The sequence below is a fragment of the Vombatus ursinus genome, unplaced genomic scaffold, assembly GCF_900497805.2.
Source record: "Vombatus ursinus unplaced genomic scaffold, bare-nosed wombat genome assembly UNPS02000577.1, whole genome shotgun sequence".
NCBI lineage: Eukaryota > Metazoa > Chordata > Mammalia > Diprotodontia > Vombatidae > Vombatus > Vombatus ursinus.
The window spans coordinates 23,548,865-23,572,617 of NW_020940355.1; the positions used below are offsets into that span (position 1 = coordinate 23,548,865).

At 35.7% G+C, this 23,753-nt stretch overlaps 1 protein-coding gene across 1 annotated transcript in view; it reads left to right on the forward strand.

Annotated features, from left to right (window-relative positions):
• Positions 1-23,753, forward strand: part of LOC114050100 (oocyte zinc finger protein XlCOF6-like) — a 56,018-nt gene that overhangs the window by 17,113 nt on the left and 15,152 nt on the right. Inside the window, exons 2-5 of the mRNA XM_027871700.1 lie at positions 1,841-3,016; positions 4,831-4,930; positions 6,584-6,829; positions 22,419-22,552. Of these exons, the coding sequence (XP_027727501.1) occupies positions 1,867-3,016; positions 4,831-4,930; positions 6,584-6,829; positions 22,419-22,552 (1,630 nt within the window). The 5' untranslated portion in view covers positions 1,841-1,866. The remainder of the gene's footprint in view (positions 1-1,840; positions 3,017-4,830; positions 4,931-6,583; positions 6,830-22,418; positions 22,553-23,753) is intronic.

Genomic DNA, 23,753 nt, shown 5'->3' on the forward strand with positions numbered 1-23,753 from the left:
GGTTTACAATATTGGCGTCATTCTTGACTCTTCCTCTTTCTCAGCTCTAATATCCAATCAGTTTACAAGAGTTGTCAGTCCTGTCTCCACAACATTTCTGTTATCTTACCCTTCCTATCTACTCACAAAACCTCTACCACAGTTCAGACTCTTCTTTCTTTTTCTTTTCTTTTCTTTCTTTCTTTTTTTTTTGTGTGAGGCATTTGGGGTTAAGTGATTTGCCCAGAGTCACATAGCCACTAAGTATTATGTGTCTGAGGTTGCATTTGAACTCAGGACCTCTTGACCCTAGGGCTGGTACTTTATCCACTGCGCCACCTAGCTGTCCCCAGACCCCTCTTTCTTGACTAATTGAAATACTTCTTAATTATTCTAATTGTTTCCACTATTCCATTCCATCTTCCACACAGCTATCAAATTGGTATTTTAAAATATTTTTATTCATTAAATATTTCCCAATTATATGTAATACTTTTTAATATTCACTTTTTAAAATTTTGAGTTCCAAATTCTCTCCCTCCTCACCTCTTGAGAGGGCAAGGAGTATAATATTGGTGGTACATGTGAAGTCATGTAAAACATGTTTTCATATTAGTCATGTTGCAAAAGAAAATACGCACAGAAAAATAAAGTTAAAAAATATGCTTCAATCTGTACTCAGTCAAACTGATATTTCTAAAATATATACTTAAGCATGTCAAGAATGTTTCATGGCTCCCTGTTGCTTCCAGAGGTAAAAAAAAAAAAAAAAAAATAAACTGTTTAAGGTGGGCATTTAAAAGCCCAATACAGTCTGGCTGCCACTTACCTTTCCAGTATTATTATTCCATCTTCCTGCACTCTCAGTTCTAGTCAAACTGATGTAGCTATTCCCTATACACAACATTGTGCCATTTCCTGTCTATGCCTTTGCTTAAGTGGTCTTCCACATCTGGGGAAAACATTCTCTTTCCACTTCTACTTCTTAAAGTCTCCACATCATTCAAAGCACAGTTTTGGTGCCACCTTTCTAGGAAGCCTTTCCAGATTTGCACACCCCCCCCCCCCCCGAGTATTTTTACTCTCCTCCTTTTGAAATAACTTTGTATTTATTTGTGTACACATTTCTGCCCGGTTGACTATTAGGTTCCTAGAGGAATAGATTATTTGAGTTTTGTCTTTGTATCTGGCAGTTTACATATGGTAAGAAGTTAATAAATGTTCTGTTGAGACAACAATGTAAATAGAAAGAACAAGAAGAAAGAAAGTGGATACTGTGTAATTGCAATGCTCAAGTTTGACTCTGTCCAAGGGAGAAGAAAATACACCTTATTTGTTTGCAGATATGAGGGACCCAGAATGTACTGGCAGGTTTGGGTGATGGCTTGGTTAATTTGGCTGAATTACTTTTCTTTTTTCTTTGTCACTAGGGATGGTTGTCTGGGGATGGAAGAGAGACAAGATATATTTAGAAATGAAAATGATGTAAAAATGAATAAGATTTATGAAAATATTCACTTGAATTGAATTTCATATTTTATGCAACCTCTTTCAAAGGAATTTTTATTTTATTAAAAAAATAAAGATTAAAAGATAATGTCTCCATATTGATAAATGAGTCTTTTCTACTCCGGGAATTAATCTATTTGAAAAATGTAATTAAGTTGAACATTCCATTTCCTCCAGCTTTCCAAATAGTAGGTGGCACTATGCCTTACTATCTCTCATAGCCCACAATTAACAACAGCAATAGAAGGTCACATTTTAAGAGACCTAGGCTAAGTCATCAGCTACCTAAATCCTCATTAGGCTAACTTTGCAAAATTGTGTAACACCTTTTAACTTCTCTTTTTATTTGTAGGTCCACCTAAGCTTTACCTTTGGAAAATGAATGAATTTAAATTTAAATATCAATACATACCACCTGTGACTGTGCATTTGCCTGAGGAAATCACCACATCCAAGCTATCTTCCTCCTCTGTGGAGGGCTTTGAAGCCAAAATTGCAAGTCTGGTAGAAATGTTTCTTGTAGAGGTGTACAGGTGTAAGCTTTGCCAGTTCACCAGCAGCATAAAAAATAAAATCAAGACACATGTATTTAATATTCATGAACAGGATGGATGCCATCGCAGTTCTGAATGCCAAGAAATGAGTACAGATCCAGATGAAAATGATTCCTACAGTATTGGAGATGAAATAAGTCAAGAAAACAAAGAGAATGAAGAGAATCTGGAGAAAATGTCTTTCCTGTTGCCCATGTACAGAATGCTTCATAACATGAGCCCTGAATGCTGTGACATAAACCTAGATAATCATAGTGACAGTACCCATACACCCAACACATGTGATGTAAACACACTCTTTGAAGAAGAATCTGGACAGTTCCATCTGGGGGAACCCTGTTCTATGGTATCTAATCCACTGTCCTATTCACCAGACCTCTGTGAATCTAAAAAAAGCAAGGAAGATGAGGAAGCCCAATCTGAGCATCTAATGTCTCTTGGCTTGTGCCGCATTTCTAGTGTGAAATCTCTAGGCGTGCAACAAAAGGTACCCAAATTAGGCACAAAACAAGAAATGGGTAGAAGTCATAAAAGAAACACAACTGACATAAGTAACTCATCTCAACCATTGAAAGATATTTACTCCCTAAAAAGTGGTGACAAAAGACATCTGTGTGCCTCTTGTGACCAGCAGTTCACATCCAAAGATGCCCTTGAAATACATGATAGATGCCATAATGGAAATCAAGGATTCCAATGTCTTTACTGTAATTTCAATGTGACTGAGTGGAACTTAATGGAGAAACACTTAAAATCTCATAAGCAGGTGAAGAGGAACTACCAGTGCCTAAAATGTGAGAAGGTTTTTATGACCCAAAGTGCCTGGAAGGTGCACAAGAAGAGTCACCGTGGGAGGAGAGGTGCTGTTCAGCACTCGGAGGGCAAGGCCCTTTGTGAGACAGAACCAGCAGAAAACCTCCATTTGGCCTGCCTTCACGAGGGTTTATTTAAATGCCCTCACTGTGATTTTATTGGTGAGTTCTGAAGAGTTGCCTTCAACACTTATGCTCGTCATTAACCCGTGGAGGTCTCTGTGTTGGGCTTCAACAGTGATGCACCCGTGGTTTCCTAATACACATGATTTTACTATCAGCTTCTTGCAGCTTGTGGTAATTACAGGGCAATTTCATATAAATAAGTTCTAATGGAAATATGTGTATAGAAAATGACTTTTTGGTGCAGTTTACATTTTCTTCTCCCATTAATCTGTAACTTCTGCAACTTAAATGCCTTTAATTTTATTCTCTCTATATCCATGTTTTTGGTTCAACATGTAGGATTTGGTTAAAGAGATTTCACCTCTACCTATATACTGATATTTGTACTTTTAATTCAGTGACTCTACTGCCAATGTTCAGTTTGGTGCACTTTTCTTTCTATACATTTTTAGATCTTGTCATAGACAGGTATTGAGTTGTTAGGTCTGTCTTTTTCTTTAAGAAACACAGTAAATTCTCATTTTAATTGTAAAAAATGCTTTCAAGTTTCCTTTTTGTTTTTTTAAGGTGATCCAACTCAATAAAAATATAAATTCCATAGCAGTGAGTTTATATGGTAAATAGATATTCTTGGTCAATTTCCATGCAGTGATTCCTATGCCAACTTTACTCAAGGACTATCAGAGCCCCAAGGACAAGGTTAAATCAAAAATCCCCAAACAAATTCTATTATGTTTTGAGAAAGTTCATTTACAGTTTTTATTAATATTTCTTCCTTCTTGATGTTTCTGTCAGGTTAGTGTTTTTCTTTTACTGTAGTAGTTTATGTTGGGGAAAAAACAAACAAACAAACAAACAAACAAACCCTGCTGACTGCTCACAACTATCAGTTTCCACAAAAGAATTTGTTGGCTTTTGAGATCTTTTCCAGCTCTAGAGATATGATTCTATGATTTCACTGGAGTGAATGAGAACACTTTTGGATGAACATTTGGGAGTTTGTAATTTGTTAAAAAGTTCCTATCAGCAAATTTGCCAGGAACAAAAATACAGACATTGTCACTTTATTGCCATAAGAGATTAGCCACAGACCACCCAGAAGACATTGAGAACAAACCACAGTTTTTTTATATGTGTTAGTGATCATTTCTGGATGAAGTGAACTGCTCTCCTAAAAGAGAAGCACGGATTGAAGGTAAGCAGAATAGCAAAATAGAGGAGCAAGGCTGATGTGCAAGAAAGACATTATAGAGACTTTAAGGGAGAAGCTTTGCTAGTATTAGAAGCTGGATTTATGATGCTTTGTTGCTTGAACTACACTTTATTTCTGATAGCACTAGACTATTTGGTACCTAGTAATGTACCTGTGTAAATACATCAGAAAAGATTGTTGATTTGATTTCCTCACTCTTTGTAGATTACAACCCCTTCATATCTCAGGCACTTTTCATGAATTGTTACTAAAAACTTCATCTGGTAACCAGTTTCTTGGTGATCTCACTGAACTCAGCCAGGGTGGTGTTTAAACAAGACATACAAAATAATTATCAGTACTGTATTTGAAGATTTTCTTGCTTGTTAGAAGCTCCTAGAACTTGCCACTCCCACTGACATAGGCTTTGAGAATTCAAAATCCGCTCTATGCCATAATGTGTCATCCAAGGAGAACTTTAGTGGAGATAATTCTATAATGTAATTTTAAAACTATACGTGCAGTACATGTACTGTATATGGTCACAATAAAAGAATTTTCTGGTAGCTACTAATATTAAATTATGCCAAAAAATGTAATTTAATAGTTCCTCTAAATACATATATTTTTGTTCTTGTTTTTTAAATCTTTAAAACAGATAGCGATTGGCCTAAAGTCCACAAACATCTGAGTAGTACCCATGACTATAATGCCAACCCACATCCATGTACTGAGTGTGAAAAAAAGTTCTTCAGAATGTAGGTAACCTTTATCACAACTCTCTTACAAAACTAATTTGTTTGAAATTTCAAGGGTTAAGAGCAGGTGGGGAAATTGAAAGTAGAGTAGTTGAAGGAGATGGTAGTATACTGGGAGTCCTGGTAAAAGAGGTTTTTGTTGTTTTAAATGAATACAGACTGAATTTAGGATAAAACAAAAACTAGAGCTTTTAAAAAAATCAAGTTATTAACCTGTTTCTCGGTTAGTATGTTTTTATAGGTAGATTGGCAATATTCTTAATACTCTAATAATGCAAAGAATTTAGTGTAAGTCACCTTATTTTTGGTAAAATCTAAGAAATGTTTGGTATAGTTACTATAGTTGTCTTTCAGATCATGTAGATTACATCTGATAGCATGTATGGTATCACAGAGTCTTTTATATTCTTTTCTATGATGGTAATATAATTTCTCCAGAAAAATTCTCTGATCTTTGGGAAACCGTGAAAACCATTTAAATGATTCATATGCTCATTTAATCATTTAATTTCAGAAGCTACCTTCTCATTCATTTCTTAGGACATTACTCTGGATTTTCATTTCAGGATTTTTCCAGAGATTAAAGGCATTTTATTACCCTCATTTTTCTCTTTTTCTTTCTAACCATTTGGCATACTCCACAGTGTGTCAGTGCCAATATTTTATGTTATTTAAAGGACCAATTGACATAAAGATTTTGAATTTTCAGTTTTTCAGAATGAGCTATTTAAAGCAATTTTTGAACTTTAGAAAGTGATCTTTCACATAAACATATTATCTTGCCTACTTTTTTCTAGTCCCTTCATTTCAGGAAGTTGTAGTAGTATTGCATGATTTAGTACAATATCATATTGTATAATTGTCCAGCAGACCAGGGATGTTGTCCCTCTCTAGCTAGGAGTCTAACAACATCATATAGTCCATTCATATTCTTTGTCTAACTCTGTTCCCAGTGAAAGGAAGACATCACAGGAGTACTGCTACTCCCTACATCTTTGGTTAACCTGAAACTGCTGCTCATTGAATAATTTTAGTGGAAATGCAAATGAGCATGATGTTTCATTGCCAATCTGCTTTTTAAGATCATCTTCACCAGTTAATGAAATACCTAGTAGATAGTTACTTAAACATGATTACGTCTTCATACTGAGTTGCTACTCTTAATTCTGTGGTCAAGAACAAAATAGATTTTTACAATGATAAGGAACAGGATTGTATGTCTTTAGAAGATAGCATGTAGGACCAGATATCTTCCAGTTTTTAATGAATTATTTTGTTAATCATTATTAAGCCACTCTAGACTTTTGTTTTAATATCCATAAAAATCAATCTAATTGTAAATTGCTCTTGAATGAAAAGCATTACATAGTATAGTGTTGTGTCTTTATTTTAGCATTCAATTTTGATTGCTTGAAGCTATCTTGGAGAACTTTTTATTGAATTTTGTTCAGCATAAATATGTTCGATATTAAATTAGTCTCCTCATAGCTTGGATGAGGTACTAGTTAGTGGGCCTGTTATTTTGTATCCAAAGCATAAGGTTTTTGTTTTAGCAGTTTTTAGTATAAATGGAACTGCACTTCTTGTTGAAATTTATTTTAGCTATGAATTCTTCTATTTTGATTATTGGTTTTTTCCTTCCTATTTGTATAGAACAGATTTGAAGATGCATATGTCCAAACACAAGAAAGCCAGGGCCTTTCTTTGTTCATTATGTGACCAGACATTCAAATACAGACGTCAATTGAGCAGGCATCATAAGCATGTGCATCAGAAACTGAAAATAAAAGAGAGAAAAAAAAGAAAGAAAGCAGAGGTTAGCCTCATTTATTCAGGCACAGAAGCCACAGCCAGAACCAGGAAAAATGCTGATGAATTTACCTGCAAAATTTGCAACAGGTATGACTTGTTAAAGTTAGATAATTATGGTTAGATATGGTAACTGTCACCAGCATTGAGGCATTTATTTCTTGATATTTTTTGTCTATTTTTGAATTAAATCATTGCTCATTTAATGCTACATTAGTTACTTTGTATCTGTGTTAAGCTTTATCTTCAGATCTGTAGTGAGATGTTCCACAGAATTCTGGGATTTTATGTACTTTGAATAGAAGTTTTGTGGGCAAAAAGAAGACTCTTTACCACTTGACAGACTTAGAAGTACTATACTGATCAGGTATTACTTCATTAGGATCCCTTCACTCTTCCACATTTTCTAAGTGGTAAAAGCTTTTTTGTTGTTCACACATTTCATGAAATAGTTTATGAGAATGCATCTGGATTCGGTTCTTATCCAAGACTGGATTGTTGTGGTTGAACTAGCTTCTCACCCAGGGTTATCATTTTTGAATTTCTATATAGTCAGATTATAAGCCCTTTAAAAAATAAATCTTTCGTGTGTTATATTTGTCACCTGTTGAATATAACATGCTGCTTATTCCTTCATATATTGGCTTGATATTTGGCAACTGTTATACAACTTTCCTGTCCATAGTAGAGTGATGATTCCTATACATATTTTTGTCACTAACATAAAAAGCATTTTTTTAGCATTAACTTCTGGGATTTAGTAGCATTTTACATTAATAAATACCCTTCTAATATACAGATTAGCTCAAGCACTGACCCTGTAATTCATTAACTATACCTGTTGTCTGAAATATGTAGATCATCATTTGACTTAGTTTAGAAAAGCAGAAGAAAAAGGTATGATAATCAACTATCCACTGATGTGTTACAAAAAATGTAGTTATGCTTCTTGCCTTTCCCAAATAGATGACACCCCCCCAGCTTCTCCTTTGCCATCAATGATTACTTCATTTTCTTTTCTAGGCTTGATATCTTTTACATTTCTTTCTTATGTTTATCTCCCACATTTCCCCAGTGATGTCTCTCAGAATTGACCTTCATTACTACACTAGCCAACCCAGTCTAAGCCCTTACTATGCCATGCTTGGTCTATCATAAAAGCCTTGTAGGCCAGTCATATAGCCAATCTTTTTCTACTCCATCACATTTGACCAACAACTACAAGTGTAAATGAAAACCTAAAAGTTATCCCTCTATTCAAAAATCCGCTGTAGTATATCTACTTTTCCTCTTGTATAAAATTTTAAATTTCAAAAACTTAAATTTAAAACAAAAGTCATATAAAATGTCATTGTGCCCCTGTGTTTCTCTTTGGTAATGTAGTTTGAGATAACAAAATTGACTCCCTAATCTGTCTTTTGGATCTAATTTTCTTCTTGTTATGAAGCATAGTTCTGTAGTAGCTGGCAATCTGCTTTCCATTCTGTGTCTTAATTTGCCAGTTCAATCTTTTGGACCTTCATGCATGTTAATTTTACTTAAACTGTAATCATCTCCTTTCTACCAGTCTATTTTTTGATCAAAATGTAATTTTTGCTATGTTATTTTACACTTGTTCATAAGTTACTGTGTATTTGTTCTAAGTGGGTGTTACTTTCTCAACAAATTTTAAGCTTTTGGGCTGCAGGAGAATACATTTCATTTCAATTTTAAAAACCTCTGTTAAATGCTACCATATGCCAGTCTTTCTCATTCCTATTTACTTCACTAAATTGAAAAAGCATTCATTAAGCTCTTCTGTGCCAACCACTTTGCTAAGTGTTGAGGACACAAAGTAAAGCAAAAACGCTGTCTCTGACCTCAAGGAGCTCATAGTCTAATGAGGAAGACTGCATGCAAACAACTATGAATATAAAGGATATATACAGAGTAGAGAGGATGTAATCATAGAGGGAAAACACTAGTGTGGAGTAGGAGTGGGCAGAGGGTATTAGGAAGGGCTTCCAGCAGATGGTGATATTTGAGCTGAATTTTGAAGGAAGCCAGGGAAACTAAGAGACTGAGGTGAGGAAGCAGAGCATTATTGGTATGGGAGACAACTAGTGCAAAAGCATGGAGAAGGAAGATGTAGTGTCTTATGTGAGGATGGTGGAGCCCTTGATAGTAAGAGGGAAGTTTAATTAAATTGGAGAATAATTAGCATAGAGAAGATAGATAATTATGTCCTTGAGAACTGAGGTCACCAAGTAAAGTAGTATAGAAGGAGAAAAGAAGGCCCAGGACCGAGCCCTATGGACATGACTTAATGAAGACTCAGTAAAGGAGATGGAAATTCTAAGAATATTAGAGAGAGGAGTGTGATCAACTGTGTCAAAGGCTAGAGAGAGGTCAAAGGATGAGATTTGTGAAGAGATTTTTGGTTTTAAAAGTCAAGAGAACTTTGGAGAGGGAAGTTTTGGTTGAGTGATGTGGTCAAATGTCAGGTTACAGAGAATTAAGAAGAGTAAGAAGAGAGGAAGTGGAATCTTCTATTGTAGATAGCTTGCTCAAGTTTAGCCACAAATGGCAGAAGAGATATGGGATGATATTCTATGGGGTTGAGAGAATCAAATGAAGGTTTTTTTGAGAATGAGGGAGATGTTCATAGGCTGTAGGGAAGCAGCCAGTAGATAGGGAGAGATTAAAGAGAAGTGAAAGAGTGGGGATGATAGAGGGAGCAATCTGCCAGAGGAGATGGGATAGAATGGAGTCGCTTGCTTAGCAAGGAGTAGGGCCACCTCTTCAGGTGAGACATTAATGAAGAAGATAGTGACAGAAGGCACATGAGTAATATGAGATGAGAGAGTAGAAGTAATATGAGGAGAGAAGGCTTCTCAGTGAATGGCCTCAATTTTTTCAGTAAAATATGAGACAAAGTACTCAGCTAAGAGGGCAGAGAGGAGGAAAATGCAAATTAAAACTGGGGCATTCCCATAAAATTGGGGAAAAGTAATTTGAAATGATAAAATTCATTGTTGGTGTGTCTAATGGTAAATAAGCATTCTATTACATTATTAGTGGATATATAAATTGGCACAGTCTTTTTGGAGAACATGTTGTCTGATAATATATGATGCTAGTTATAAAATTGATCACATTATAGGTTGAAGACATGGTACAGTGAAAAGGGCACTAGATCTGAAGTCCACTGGACCTAGGTTCAAATTCCATTTCTGTTACTAGCTACCTGTGTGACCTTGGGTAAGTCACTTAATCTCTCCAGACCTCAGTTTCCTCATTTATAAAAGGAGGGGAATAGACTGCAGCAGAGATTCTTAACCTGGGTTCTATGAACTTATTTTTTGCTTTTATTTTTTCTTTTCTTTTTCTTTTTCTTTTCTTTTTTTTTTTTAACAGTTTAACCTCATCTACCCTGACTTTTTAAAAAATAAGTTTTTATTGATATTTTTTGTTTCTTATATCATCATAATTATTCTAGGTATCCCTGTGCCCCCTTTCTCTCCTCCCCCAAAAAAGCCATCCCATATGACAAATAGTATCTTTTAGAGAGAGAAAAAAATCAGCATACAATCAATACATCAGATCAATACATAGAAAAATTCTGAAAACACATGCAGTGTATTAGATCTGTCATTCTCCCATCTCTATGAAGGAGTGGGTTGGAAGAGTTCAATCATATCTCTTTATTAGAGTCCTGCTTGACCTTTATAATTTTGTTACATTTACTTTTTATTTTATGTTATTTTGGTATTTAGCTGTTCTTTCCATTTACAGAGTTGTAGTTCTGTATATTATTTTCTGCTTATCTATAGTCATCACAGTCATTTTTTCACACATCACAGTAATATTCTATTGCTATTAATTCATATACCACAATTTGTTTAGCCATTCCCCAGTTGATGGGAATCTACTTTGTTCCTACTTCTTTGCTATCGCAAAAAGTGCTACTATAAATATTTTGGAATTTATGAGGATTTCTAATCTATGGCTTCCTTGAGATATAAACCCAGTAATAGAGTCTCTGGTCCAAGGTCTATGGATATTTTAGTTACTTTATTTGCATAATTCCAAATTGCTTTCTATTTTACCATTTTATAGCTCCACCAACATTGTATTAGTATGCTTATCATTCCACAACTCCTCCAACATTTACTATTGCCATGTTTTGTCATTTTTGCCATTTTGCAGGGTGTGTGGTAAAATCTCAGGGTTATTTTGATATATATTTCCACCATTATTAGTGATTTCAAGCATGTTTTCATGTGGTTCTTAACACTTTGCAGAGAGCTGTTTGTTCATATCCTTTGATTACTTATCAATTGGGGAATGACTGCCACACACACACATTTGTATCTTCTATTCAATGATCCTATTAAAGAGCTATATCCTAAGGTTGAAATTAAGACTTATTTGTACCCACCCCTTCATGGAGGTGGGAGATCGACAGATAATATGTATTGCATATGTTTTCAGAATTTTTCTATGATCAGTTGAGCTGATTTTCTTTCTCTCTAAAAGATACTATTTGTCATATGGGATAACTCTTTGGGGAAGACAAGGGGGTACAAGGATACCTGGGATAATTATGACAGTTTAAGAAGCAGAAAATATAAATAAAAACTTTTTTAAAAATTCAGAGGTTATACAGGTTAAGCTGTTAAAAAAAAAGGAAGAACTGTCATGTATTAATACACAACGACACAACAACATATATAGTTGTTAAAAACTGGAAAGAACTAATATGCCTAACAATTGGGATATGAAAATTAATTGTGGTATAACAATGTAATGGAATATAAGAATGTCATAAGAATATAAAGAAATGTGGAAGATGAGGCAGAGGAATAGATAAAAAATTTAAAAATCATATACGTTATTTATAATATTTTATATGTATATGTAATTTTAAATACAGTTCAAGCAGATCACAGGAAGACTTCAAATAAGTGGTTATTCTGGTTTCAAATTCCTTTAAATATATGAATAGTTGAGCTTTTGTGGCTTTATCTTATTCATTTGTATATGTTCAAATTATTACTAAGTTTTATAATTAAAAATAAAGCTGTACCTACATGCCCAAATTTTTTTATTTAACACTTTCAGTCATAGCTGTTATCTTAGAAAAAGTACTGTCTTTGGAATCCAAGTCAAATCCTGACTCCAACAACTACTGCTTATATGACTTGCTACAAGTTACATAATAAATCCAATAAACATTAAGCACCCTCTATGTGCCAGACACTGGGGGTATGAAGACAAAAAGTGAAATAACTCTTGCCCTCTAGGATCATATATTATGTCTTAATCATCCTTGGCTGAGCTTAGGCATGTATGCTGAACTTATTTCTTCTCTCTGTTTCTGTCTCTATCTCTTGTCTGTCTGTCTGCCTGTCTGAATGTCTGTCTCTCTCTGTTTCTCTCTCTCAGCAGAAAACAAAAAAAAAAACAACAAAAAAAATCACCCTTTCCTTCTTATTCTGTGGTTTTATTGTACAAAATTTACTCATTTTTCTTGTCAGCTTATTTACATGCTGATGAGAAAAGGAGGAGGGTATTTGCTGTTACAAAAATCCTAAATTGTAAAAATATCATTATAGGAAAGATTATAGTATCCTCAAATAAGACATTATGGATTGAATTACAGTAGTCATAGTTTAGCAGTTGTGATAGAAGCATAAGATGCTGGCCTAAAGTTATTTTCTGCTGAACTACTTTCTGGTTTTGCTAGTCATTCTTGTGAAATGGAGTACTTTCCTAGTTTGTTCTTGAAATTATGAAACATTGAGCAATATTGTTAATTTTCTTTTAGATCTTGCTTGTCTAATCTGATTCCTGGATCTACTTCTCCCAGTACCATTTTTAAAAATAATTAATACTTTGTAATATAGTTTGAAATACTGTAATATCAGACTCCATATATTTTTATATTTTCCATTAATTCCTGATTCCAAATCCATTTTCCTATCTGCTAATCCATACTTCTTCTCGTGAATCCTGGTCTTAATTTTAAACCAGGTAGGTAAAATATTTATAGTTCTTATTCTCCAAAACTTTTTAAAACCAACCTAAATTAACTTGCTTTTAATAATTGATTTATTTCTCTATCGATAAAAGCCCTCCCTTAAAAAATAATTCCCCACTCCTGACCTCAGCAAACCTCAAGGAATAAACTATAAATTCAAAATAAACCTTTGAACCATGAAACATAAATTTAACACTTTTTATGTTTTATGACCAAACAAACTGTAAAATCTCAGCCTAAAACAAACTATAAAATCTCAGCCAGAAAGATGACATAAAGAGAACTAGGTGGGTGGGACATCTGTGGCCTCTTTACACTTTGATGGCTATCATTATGAACAAAGTGGTTCACATAGATTTGTGACTTTAAGATTTTAACTTTCCCTTGGCATCCAGAAAGTGTACAATTCACTAGAATTTTACCTACAGTATTGGCTTTTTTGACTTTGAAATAGGAATAAGCCATCTATAAACAACACAAAGATTTGTAGAAACCCTACAGTCTCTTGTCTTTGCTAAAAATAACTCCTTGCCTAACAGGGAGGCAAAGTCAAACTATCTGTTTATGTAGCTCCAAATGTCTGTCCTGTACCACCTTCTCTTTTCCTTCTATATACAGTTTTTTCTTGGTAATCTTATCAGTTTCTGTCTTGTCCATTTTTTTTTTTTTAGGCAATTGGGGTTAAGTGACTTGCCCAGGGTCACACAGCTAGTAAGTGTCAAGTGTTTGGTCTGAGGCCAGATTTGAACTCAGGTCGTCCTGACTCCAGGGCCAGTGCTCTATCCACTGCGCCCTTGTCCATCTCATTATGGATTCAATTATCTATCTGCTGATAATTCTCAGATCTACTTATCCAACATTAACCTCTCTTCTGACCTCCTCTCACATTTCAACTGCCTATTGGACATTTTGTATTTAATAGACATCTTAAGATATCTGTTAACCTTTAGGATGTTATGTAGGTATCTTAAACATGTCCAAAACCAAACTCATTATCTTTTCCCCCCAAGCCCTCCCCTCTTCCTAATTCCCATACTGAAATTACTGACTCTTTTAATCACTAGGCTTCCCCTTCATTCTTCATTCCCACCCCCCACCCCCACCATATCCAATCAGTTTCCAAGTCCTATCAATTCTACTCTTGTAACATCTCTTCATATGCTGCTCCTGTCCTCAATACTGCCACTATCCTTATCACTTCATGCCTGTACTATTGCAATAACCTTCAAGTTGGTCTCCCTGCCTCTAGGCTCTTCCCCACTCTAGTCCATCTTCCAGTTATCAGTCAAATTGATCTTCTTCAAGAGTAAATCTGACCATGTCACACATATTCCCTCCATATAGACATACATTGTTTATAAACTCTAGTACCTCCTTGTTACCTCCAAGATCATCTCTTCATAGCCTTGCCCTTTCCTGCCTTTCCGGGCTTCTTACACCATATTCCCTTCCAAGTGCTCTGAAATCCAGCCACAATAGCCTCTTTGCTATACCTTGCACACAACATTTCTTCTCCTGACTTGGTGCATTTTGACTCATTATCCTCCTTTGTCTGATATTCTCTCCCTTCTCATCTCCATCTCTTAATTTCTTTGACTTCCTTCAAGTTCCTACCTTCACAGAATTGGGAAACTTTTCCTATTCCCCCTTAATGCCAGTGCCTTCCCTCTATTGCTTCTCTTCAGTTTATCTCGTATGAATCTTGTTTGTGCCATAGTTGCTTGTATACTGTTCCATCCATTAGACTGAATTCCCTGGGAGCAGGGACTATCTTTACTTTCTTTGTTTCCCCAGTGCTTAGTACAGTGCCTGGTACACAGTAGATGCGTAATGCTTGTTTGACTTGATAATGGAAAGAACACTGGATTTGAAGTCAAAGGACCTGAGTTTGACTCCTAGCTCTGCCATTTAGTTATTTAATAGATGCTCATAGATTGAGGTTTAAGTTTTTGGATGAGGTAGGAAAATCATATTCCCTATAAAATTGCCTTCAAACAGAAAGAAACAAATTTTTGTTCCAAGAGGTACTTCAATGTAAAGGATAAATAATTGGTTTAGGAGTCAGGATAGCCTAGGTTCAAATCCCATATCTGACATACACTGATTGATCCTGTGGAAGTAACTTAATAGCCAGAGGAGTCTATAAGCCCATTCTTCTAAGTCTGCTATTCTTATAAGGTTACTGGTATGCTTAAGGCTTCACCACACTCAATTGTAGTTAGAACTATCTGCTAGACTCTTCCTCAAATTGTTGGTGTGGCACAGTTATGATTTCACCTTCCACATCCTGGTCTTCCTGTTTAATCTTCAGAGACCTGGTCTTTTGCTGTGGTCTGTCTTTCATGACCCCATTACCCCACTGGCAGTGTGACAGCTACCGTAGTAAGCCTTTTGTTTGAAAACCCCATGTAAACCCAGGTCCTCAGCAAGTGCCCATATCACAGCTCACTGGGGCTGTCACTCTGTCTGCTGCCCCATGGGAGGATGGAGGAAAGGTAGATGGCGTATGACTCTATCCTTGACTGAATTGTTGTCCATCTGTCTATATCCTCCTATGCCATGCTTGGCTTTGAGTATCAGTAAACCATTTTGACCCATCCTAGAGTTGCTATGTTCCTTTTATTGGAACTCTCCTCTAAATTTTCATGACAGTCACTCAATCTCTCAGTGCAGTCAGTGTTCCAGGAAGTTAAGACTACATGCTGCACATGGCTAATAGGGAATTATGTTTTGCATGATTTTATATGTGTAATTGATAGCATATTGCTTGCTTTCTTAATGGGTGGGGGAGGGACTAGAGGAATGGGAAGAATTTAGAACTCAATTTTAAAAAAAAGAATGCTGTAAATATATAATAAATTAAAAAAAAGGAAAAAGACCTCTCAAAAAGACTACATGTTGCAGGGGAGATGCCAGCCTGAAATGTTAGAGGGAATTTCCTTGCTGAGAATTCCTTATACTAATATATTCATAATTTTAGTTTATGAAAAAGAAAAGTCAATTAAAAAATAATTAAAACATAATATGAAAATACTTCTTCCTCTTCTTTCCTATTCTCAAATCTCCAAAGGACAAAAGGCCCTTGAAGTACACATAACAGCTTATTGAGATGGCATTCAAGTTATCAAACATTTATTAAGTATCTCTTATGGGCAAGGCACATATTAATATTCTTGAAAGGCTTCCTAGTCTCGTCTTAAAACTTCATTAATAGTGATGTCAATGTATTTGTAGATTAATGTCTTACAGATTTGGTATTATTGTCATAAAGAGATGCAAAGGGCACATGGCTCAGTATTTATATTTTTATATATATATATATATATATATATATATATATATATATATATTTTTTTTTTTTGCCTTGGAGGCGAGGAGGGGGCTGGATTAAAAATAAGGTCTACAGTTCTTAAAATAATTTTTATTCTTCCTGAACTCAAATGCTAAATCGAACAGGCATTTGCCTCTATATAGTTGTTGTCTTTCTTTCTCAAAGAGGACCAAAATGACATCAGTATGTTGGAGTCAGGGTACAGTGTGGCCAGCTTTGACAGGTCAGACCAATCAATACAAGCTTAGAAGGCTCTACCACAGGTTGGGCACAAATAGTCCATATGAATATTTGGAGTGGAGATGGCTCTAAATTTGCACATCTCACGTAATGGATACATAGTGGAAGAGAAAAAGAGGATTATACATGAAATTGAAAATCTTTGTTATGTACAGCTTGCTTTTATTTTTAGGTATGTAAGATAAACCTGTAGCTTTCCAAGCTCTCCTGATTGTCTGAAGGCACATGATTTTTTTCCCAAGCTCTAGGTATCTTTCTGTCTTTCAGCTGTCTTCTAGAACCAATTGTTCAGTGTCCTTAAAACTGAATATTGATCTTGTTTCAATAACAAGTTAGTGGTCTGACAGCATGATTTGGAAAAGATTGCTATATTTTAACCAGTAATTTACCATATATTAAAATATAATCAGTTCAGTTTTTTTGTTCTGTTGTTTGGCACTTGCTGTATTCAATGCCTTCTGACTTCATCCTCATATTCATGATATATAGGGTATGATTTCAGTGTAATCTGCAAACCTTTGGCCTCTCTCATTTCTTCTGAACCACCTGTGCCCGTCATTGCCCCAAAATAACTAAATATCACAGTGTATGTTAATTTAATTTGGGGAAGGATCAGAAGGTACTAATTGAGTTCTTTGTAAGATTTCTCTTTCTATAATTTCAACAAATACTGGAACTTAGGATGTGATTATTTTCATGGTGGAATTTTGCAAATGCGCTATAGGAAGAGCACTACAATACAAAATGACCAAGGGTTTTGTGAAATATTCACATATTTTGATGTACAATAAAGCCCGTTCTGCCAGCACCTCTATTTGTTTCTCTGAGGGGAACTCGTAAGCTATCCTATTTGGCTTCAACTTTTAATCTTTTGTTTAGAGGACCAGCAACTAACTTAGTATTTATAGACAATCTAAAAACTGTAATTTTGAGCTTCTTTTTCTGTAATTGCCACCGGCTATCACTGAAAAAGTAGAAAGACCATCACAGGAATCTATAATCCTATTGTATAAATTACACACAGTTTTAAAAAACTGTGTAACAGTGAATAGTTATGGTGACTTCTTATATAAACTCTCATTTGTACCTCACCACAACCGTTTGAATGAAGTCACTATTATAAGTATTATTCCCATTTTATATGTGAAGACACTGGTTTAGAGAGGTGCCCTGTATCTAATAGGTGCCCTTGTGCAGAGTCTTGCAGCTTGGAAGTAGCAGATGTGGATGGGGGGGTAGTGTTGGGGTATGGGGAGAATGTTAGTTTTGGAGTCAGAGGGTATGAGTTCAAGACATGGCTCTGCTAGTGTTCCTTGGGCACGTTACTTAACCTTTCCTACCTCGATTTCCTCATCTATAAAATGAAGAGGTTGAACTAGATAATCTGTAAGGACCCATCTAACTCTAGTTCTATGATCCTAAGAATTCTGGTCTTTTGATGGCAAGTCCAGGACTCAATGTCAGCTCTCAATCCAATAAAATCTTTTGTATCACGTAACATTTTCATGCTGGATATGTTATATTTTTGTTTCTAAGGTTTTTGTTACTATGATTGCTCCATTTTTTTTAGTATCAATCTTATATTGTATAAAGGAAAATATGCAGTCAATATTAACAGTTTTCACCATTTAAATTTTTCTGTGCCCAGGTTTTAATGGAAGTTGTGCTGTGGCTGGACATAATTTTCTAAAATAATGGGTTAATAAGTTGTTATCCATAAATGATTCTTTATGGTAAGAGGTTAAATTGGTTTTCTTAATGGGGCCCCTCCTTTTTTTTCTAGAATTGTGGGTGTTCTAGGATCCTATTCTTTTTATTTTTTTTAAACATGTGGTTTGATTAAGATACTCTTTATTTTGATTTTTATTATGTCTGTTTCTGTCACTAGAAGTAGGCTTCAGGAACTAAGGAACAAATACTTCTCATAGAAGTAACTTGTGAAGAAAATACGTAGTTTTTCACCTGCTTTCCCCAAGTAGCACTTTTATTTCCTACTTGTGGAGCTCTGTCTCCTCACCCTTTTTGGTTTTGGATAGCCAACCATTCTTCTTGAATAGAACAAGGGATGTTTATCTTTAAGTTCAAAAGTAACATGAGTTCACTATCTAAACCAAGAAGCTACACTTTGAAAATATCATTCATTCAGCAAATACTCCAGTGCTTCTTGATAGCAAGGCTCTCCACAGATGAAAACAAATTCATGTTTGCAGCAGTCTCATGATTATTTTCCAGCTCTAAAAGGAGCCATGAAGTCTTTCTACTGCATCACCAGTATTTTGTGGTTGTGCAGTAACTAATGTAGATAGCTCAAATAATGATACATTCAGTATCAGAACCACTTGAGCTATTCAAAATCATATTTTGATTGCAGAGTGAAAAGTACCAACAAGGAAATCCATTTTCCTCAATTAAATGAGACTCATCTGCTGTAACTTTGTGTTCTTGTGCTTAGATGAGATACTCAAAGCTATTATGCAGTATTTTGGTAGTTCTTATATTTTCTTTCATTTCTTTGTTTTTTGTGATTTTCCTTTTATCTCTTTGTAATTCTTCCAGGAAGGTTATGTTACTACATATGTAGTTGGGCTCTCTTGTTTTCCAGTGGTGGGATTGAACTTTAAATATTGTAGCCATTCACAATGTCTCTCTAGTCCCCTTTGTGATTTTGGTATTGGAGCCTAGAGTTATTGGAAAGAGTTTCTTCTCCTTGAGTTTAAATCCTCTTGGATCTTTTTCTTTATGCTAGCTGCAAGTCTTGTAAGCACTTTCCTTTCCTTTATGTAGTGAGTCTTTAAGCTGTTCAAGCTTTCATAGTATCATAAACCTATAGTTGGAAGGGACTTACAAAGTCATAAAGTCAAACTCCCTCATTTTGTAGATATAGAAGGCTCAGGATGGTTATGTGAATTGCCCAAGGTCACTTAAGTAGGAAATGGCATAATTTAACAGATGACAGATTTGAACCCAGCTAATTTTATAGTTACTTAAAAATAAAACTATTTTTTTAAAAAGTGGACATGAAAAGGCTTCCACTTTTATGAGAATATACTAATTTTCTTGTAGGAAACTTCATTGTAAGTTTTCAGAAGGAGCTTTTAAAAAATGTCAAAGTTGAAATCATTTCTGATATCCAGTTCAGTTCAGATCAACAAGCATTTATTAGAAAGATCTACTTATGTGCCTGGCACTATGCCAAGTGCTAGGAATACAAGGAAAAAACTAGTACCTTCTCTTAAGGAGCTTACATTTAAGTGGGGAAAAACAACACATACATAATTTATGTGTATAATACATGTAACCTGTTTATATTTATATAACATACAATTTCTGAAGGGGGAAGGCATTACTTCTAGGGGTTAGGGATAGGGCAGGATCAAGATAGGCTCCTTATATAGACGGAACTTGAGCTGAAGTCAGAGTAAGATGCTAGGGATTTTGTGAGGTGGAGATGAGGAGTGAGTGCATTCTGGACATGGGGAAAGTCCATGCAACAAAACAACAAGCTGGCCAGTCTGTGCCATACAGTATACATGAAAGAGAATGATGTACATCAAGTCTGGAAAGGTAGGCTGGAGCGAGATTGTAAAGAGCTTGAAAAACCAAAGAGTTGGCATATTTTTCTAGAGAAAAAGGGGAACCTCTGAAGTGTCTTAAGTATGGGAGAGACATGGTTTGACCTGTGCTTTAGGAAGACCAATAAGAATTGGAGAAGGGGAGGATAATTAGGAGGCTAGTGCAGTAGTCTTGGTGAGAGGTAAGTGAGGTTATAAATTAGGATGGTAACTGTGAGTAGAGAGAAATGACTGATGGGAGAGATGTTGTAAAGGTTAATTTGGCAAGATTTTACTGTAAAGCTGTGGATGTTATCTCCATTTTACAGATGAAGAAACAAGCACAGGGATTTAGTGATATTGTCAGGAGAAGCATTCATCTTATGGAGGGATCTAATAACTTCACTTAGCAAATATAACAGCCATTATATAACCCCAATACACTCTAGCCCTTCCCTGCTCAGTGCTAGTCATGAAATGATTAGTAGGGTATTGTGTGCAACAAATGTTCTTCATTTGTTTGAGTCATGTCTAACTCTTCATGACCCCATTTGGGGTTTTCTTGGCAAAGATACTAGAATGGTTTACCATTTCCTTCTCCAGCTCATTTTACAGATGAGGAAACTGAGGCAAACAGGGTTAAGTCACTTACCCAAGGTCACATAGCTAGTAAGTGTCTGAAGTCAGATTTGAACTCAAGTCTTCCTGTCTCTAGTCCCGGCAGTCTATCCACTGCACCAACTGGCTGCCCCATGTACAATAGAAGTTGACTAAAAAAAGGAAGGGGAACAACACAGGAGGATAGGAAGCTAGGGTTAGTCATAGATGCTAGTTGTATTCATCAAGTCATGTACTATACATATGTATAGATAGGATCATAGCTGTGGAGCTGGAAGGGACCTTAAAGGACATCTGGTTTAGCTCTTTAGATTGTCACATAAAAGCCACTGTTTAAATACATGACGTTGCCATAGTAGTTGCATTGGAATTTCAGTCAGTACATAAGGCTGAATACTTTTAGTTAGTGTTTGCTCTTAAATTTTGTCAATTTGCTAAGTTAGTAGAATTTTTTGGCTGCTTATCTTTTTCTAGTTTATAAGCACTAGAATTATATCATATGGGATTTCATAAAAATTCTGGAAGATTTTGAGCTTCTCCAATTTGAAGTTTAGTCGGTGACTCGGAGGCAGCTAGGTGGCTCAGTTAGAGAGACCACCAGGCCTGGAGTCAGGAAGACCTAAGTTCCAATCTGTCCTCAGACAGCTGTGTGACCCGGGGCCAGTCGCTTAACCTCTATTTGCCTTAATACACTGGAAAAGGAAATGGCAAACCACTTCAGTTTATTAGCCAGGAAAACCCTATGGACAGCATTGGTGTGCTTTGGTCCGCAGATTCATGAAGAGTTAGACACAACTGAATGACAAAAGCTTTTTAGCATAATTTTTATTGTTTCTGATGCTCTTCTGCTATCATTTCTCTACTCTGCTCTTATAAACATAAATAAATTTGAAACTTAAAACTAATCAATAATACTGTATCGTCCATACAGTCTTTTTACTGTCACCACTTTACGCAAATGTAAACTGCCTGAGGGCAAAAAAATTGGGGGGCATAACTATAATTTGGTTCTAATGAATACTTGATACAGGAACTTCCTTCTTTGTTACAGATCAGATACTGATCTATAATTTCTAGTCTTTGAGAAGTTCATAGGACACTGAAAGGTTAATTGACTTTCCCCTGGTCACATAGCTGTATTAGTCAAAGGTAAAACTTGAACCCAAGTCTTCCTGACACTAAATCTGACACTGTCTCCACCATGCTATGCCAACTAGCACATAGTAGGTGCTTAATAAATGCTTGTTCAATTGAATATGCTTTGCTTGTCAATAAGTTGTTTCCTGTAACAGGATCTGTTCTGAGTTAATACTTTAAACAAGATTCCATGACAAATTGGCAGTCTGACCACTTGATAAGCATTTCTGATAGTGCTCACTCATATGTGAAAGCTAAAAAATCATTAGAGGTCGTGAGATGATAGGATCATGGACTCAGAGCCAAAAAGGAACTTACTGGTTATCAGGTCCAACCCTCTAATTTTGTAGATGAGGAAACTGAGGCACAGAGAGCTTAAGTGACTTGCCCAGGGTCACACAGCTAGGAAGTCTCTGAGATAGTATTTGAAGTTTGGTCTTCCTGACTTTAAGTCCAGTGCTGTATTCACTCTACCACCTACTAGTTACTTTCTGTGGTGCACTAATTAAAGAATCCTCTTGGTAGACATTTAGATTAGAAAAGTAACATTTGCAGTGGTATTTTGATATTTTCCCAGGTGATTTTTTTTTTTAAATAGCAGCCATATCTTTAGATTCATGTTCTTTACTAAAGTGAGAAACAGCCTTAATATGTTAGCATCATGGATTTAGAACTAGAAGATACTTTCGAGTTCACCTAGATTAACCCCTCCATTTTAAAGAGGAGGAACTAAGACCTTATTTTACTAAGTTTTGACAAACCTTGCTTCCTTTCAAATAGGAAATGTTCTTCCAAATTGGCCTTGCAGAGACATATGGGTATACACGCGGGAGTTAAGCCTTTCCATTGCCAGCACTGTGACTATAAAACAAGACTGAAGGCTTCATTGATACAACATATGCGGATCCATACTGGTAAGCCAGTAGTTTTCATCTGCCTGCTTGAGCTGCCTTTCAACAACAGTAGTCCTTTAAATCCTTTCCTTAAGTCATGGTTTTCTATAGTGAGCCAGTCCTTTTACAGTAGGTGGTGCTCTTGTGCTATCTTATAGTTCTTAGAACAGGCTTCTTTTTTTCCTTATTTTGTTTTTTTTTTCTTTTTGTTCTTTCTCTTTAATGCAGTGACATGATAGAGTTTATGGTTTTGCCTAGGGGAGCAACAGCTGGGTACTTTGAAAGGTTCTTTTCTATTTTTCTCTTTTCCTTTATTTCCCTACCTCTGACAGCTATCTAAATCTTGCCTTTGCTGTAGGTAGGAGCCCAAGTGAAATTACTTAAGAGCTTTAGCTTTTAAATTCTGATTCTTGAGTTCTGCCCCAGACCCTAGGATCAAGGGTCTTTCTTTCCCTTTTCATACAGACCTATAAATCCTAAAGGCTTATTTGTGGTGGCTAGTATCTCCTTTCCAATTTTTGCTCTTCTAACTCTCTTGTCCTTTACTCTCACAGGGGAAATTAACATTGTGTTAGTGCTGGGAGGGATGTTAGCAGCTCTAATCCAAACCACTCATTTTATAAATGAAGAAGCTAAGGCCCAGAAAGATTGTGTTGGTTTTTTGTTGGTGGTTTTTTTTTTTTTTTTTTTTTTTTGGCAAGGCAATTGGGGTTAAGTGACTTACTCAGGGTCCTACAGCTAGTAAGTGTCAAGTATCTGGTCTGAGACCAGATTTGAACTCAGGTCCTCCTGACTCCAGGGCTGGTGCTACTGTGCCACCATAAAATTTATCGATATGTTTTGTTTTTATATTATCTACAATTTCCATTGTGTCCCTCTTCTCTCTCCCTTCTAGAGAGCCATCCCTTAAAGAATAAAAAAGAGGAAGAAAAATCCAGTAAAACTAACCAACATATTTAAAAAGTTGTATGCAGTATTCCACACCTACAGTCCTCACCTCTGCAAAGATATAGGGGGAGGTACCTTCTCATATCTCTTTTTTGAGGCCAGGCTCAGTCAATCCTTATAATTTTGAAGCATTAAGTTATGATTATTTTGTTGTTGTCTAGAGTAGTTAAGAGAGTTGCAGAAAAGTACTAATATTCTGGTCCTTTCTCTTCTCCCATGCTCCTCCAAAAGCTTAGCTTTGAAGAGTTGATTTTTTGTTTTAAAATTTTTCTGC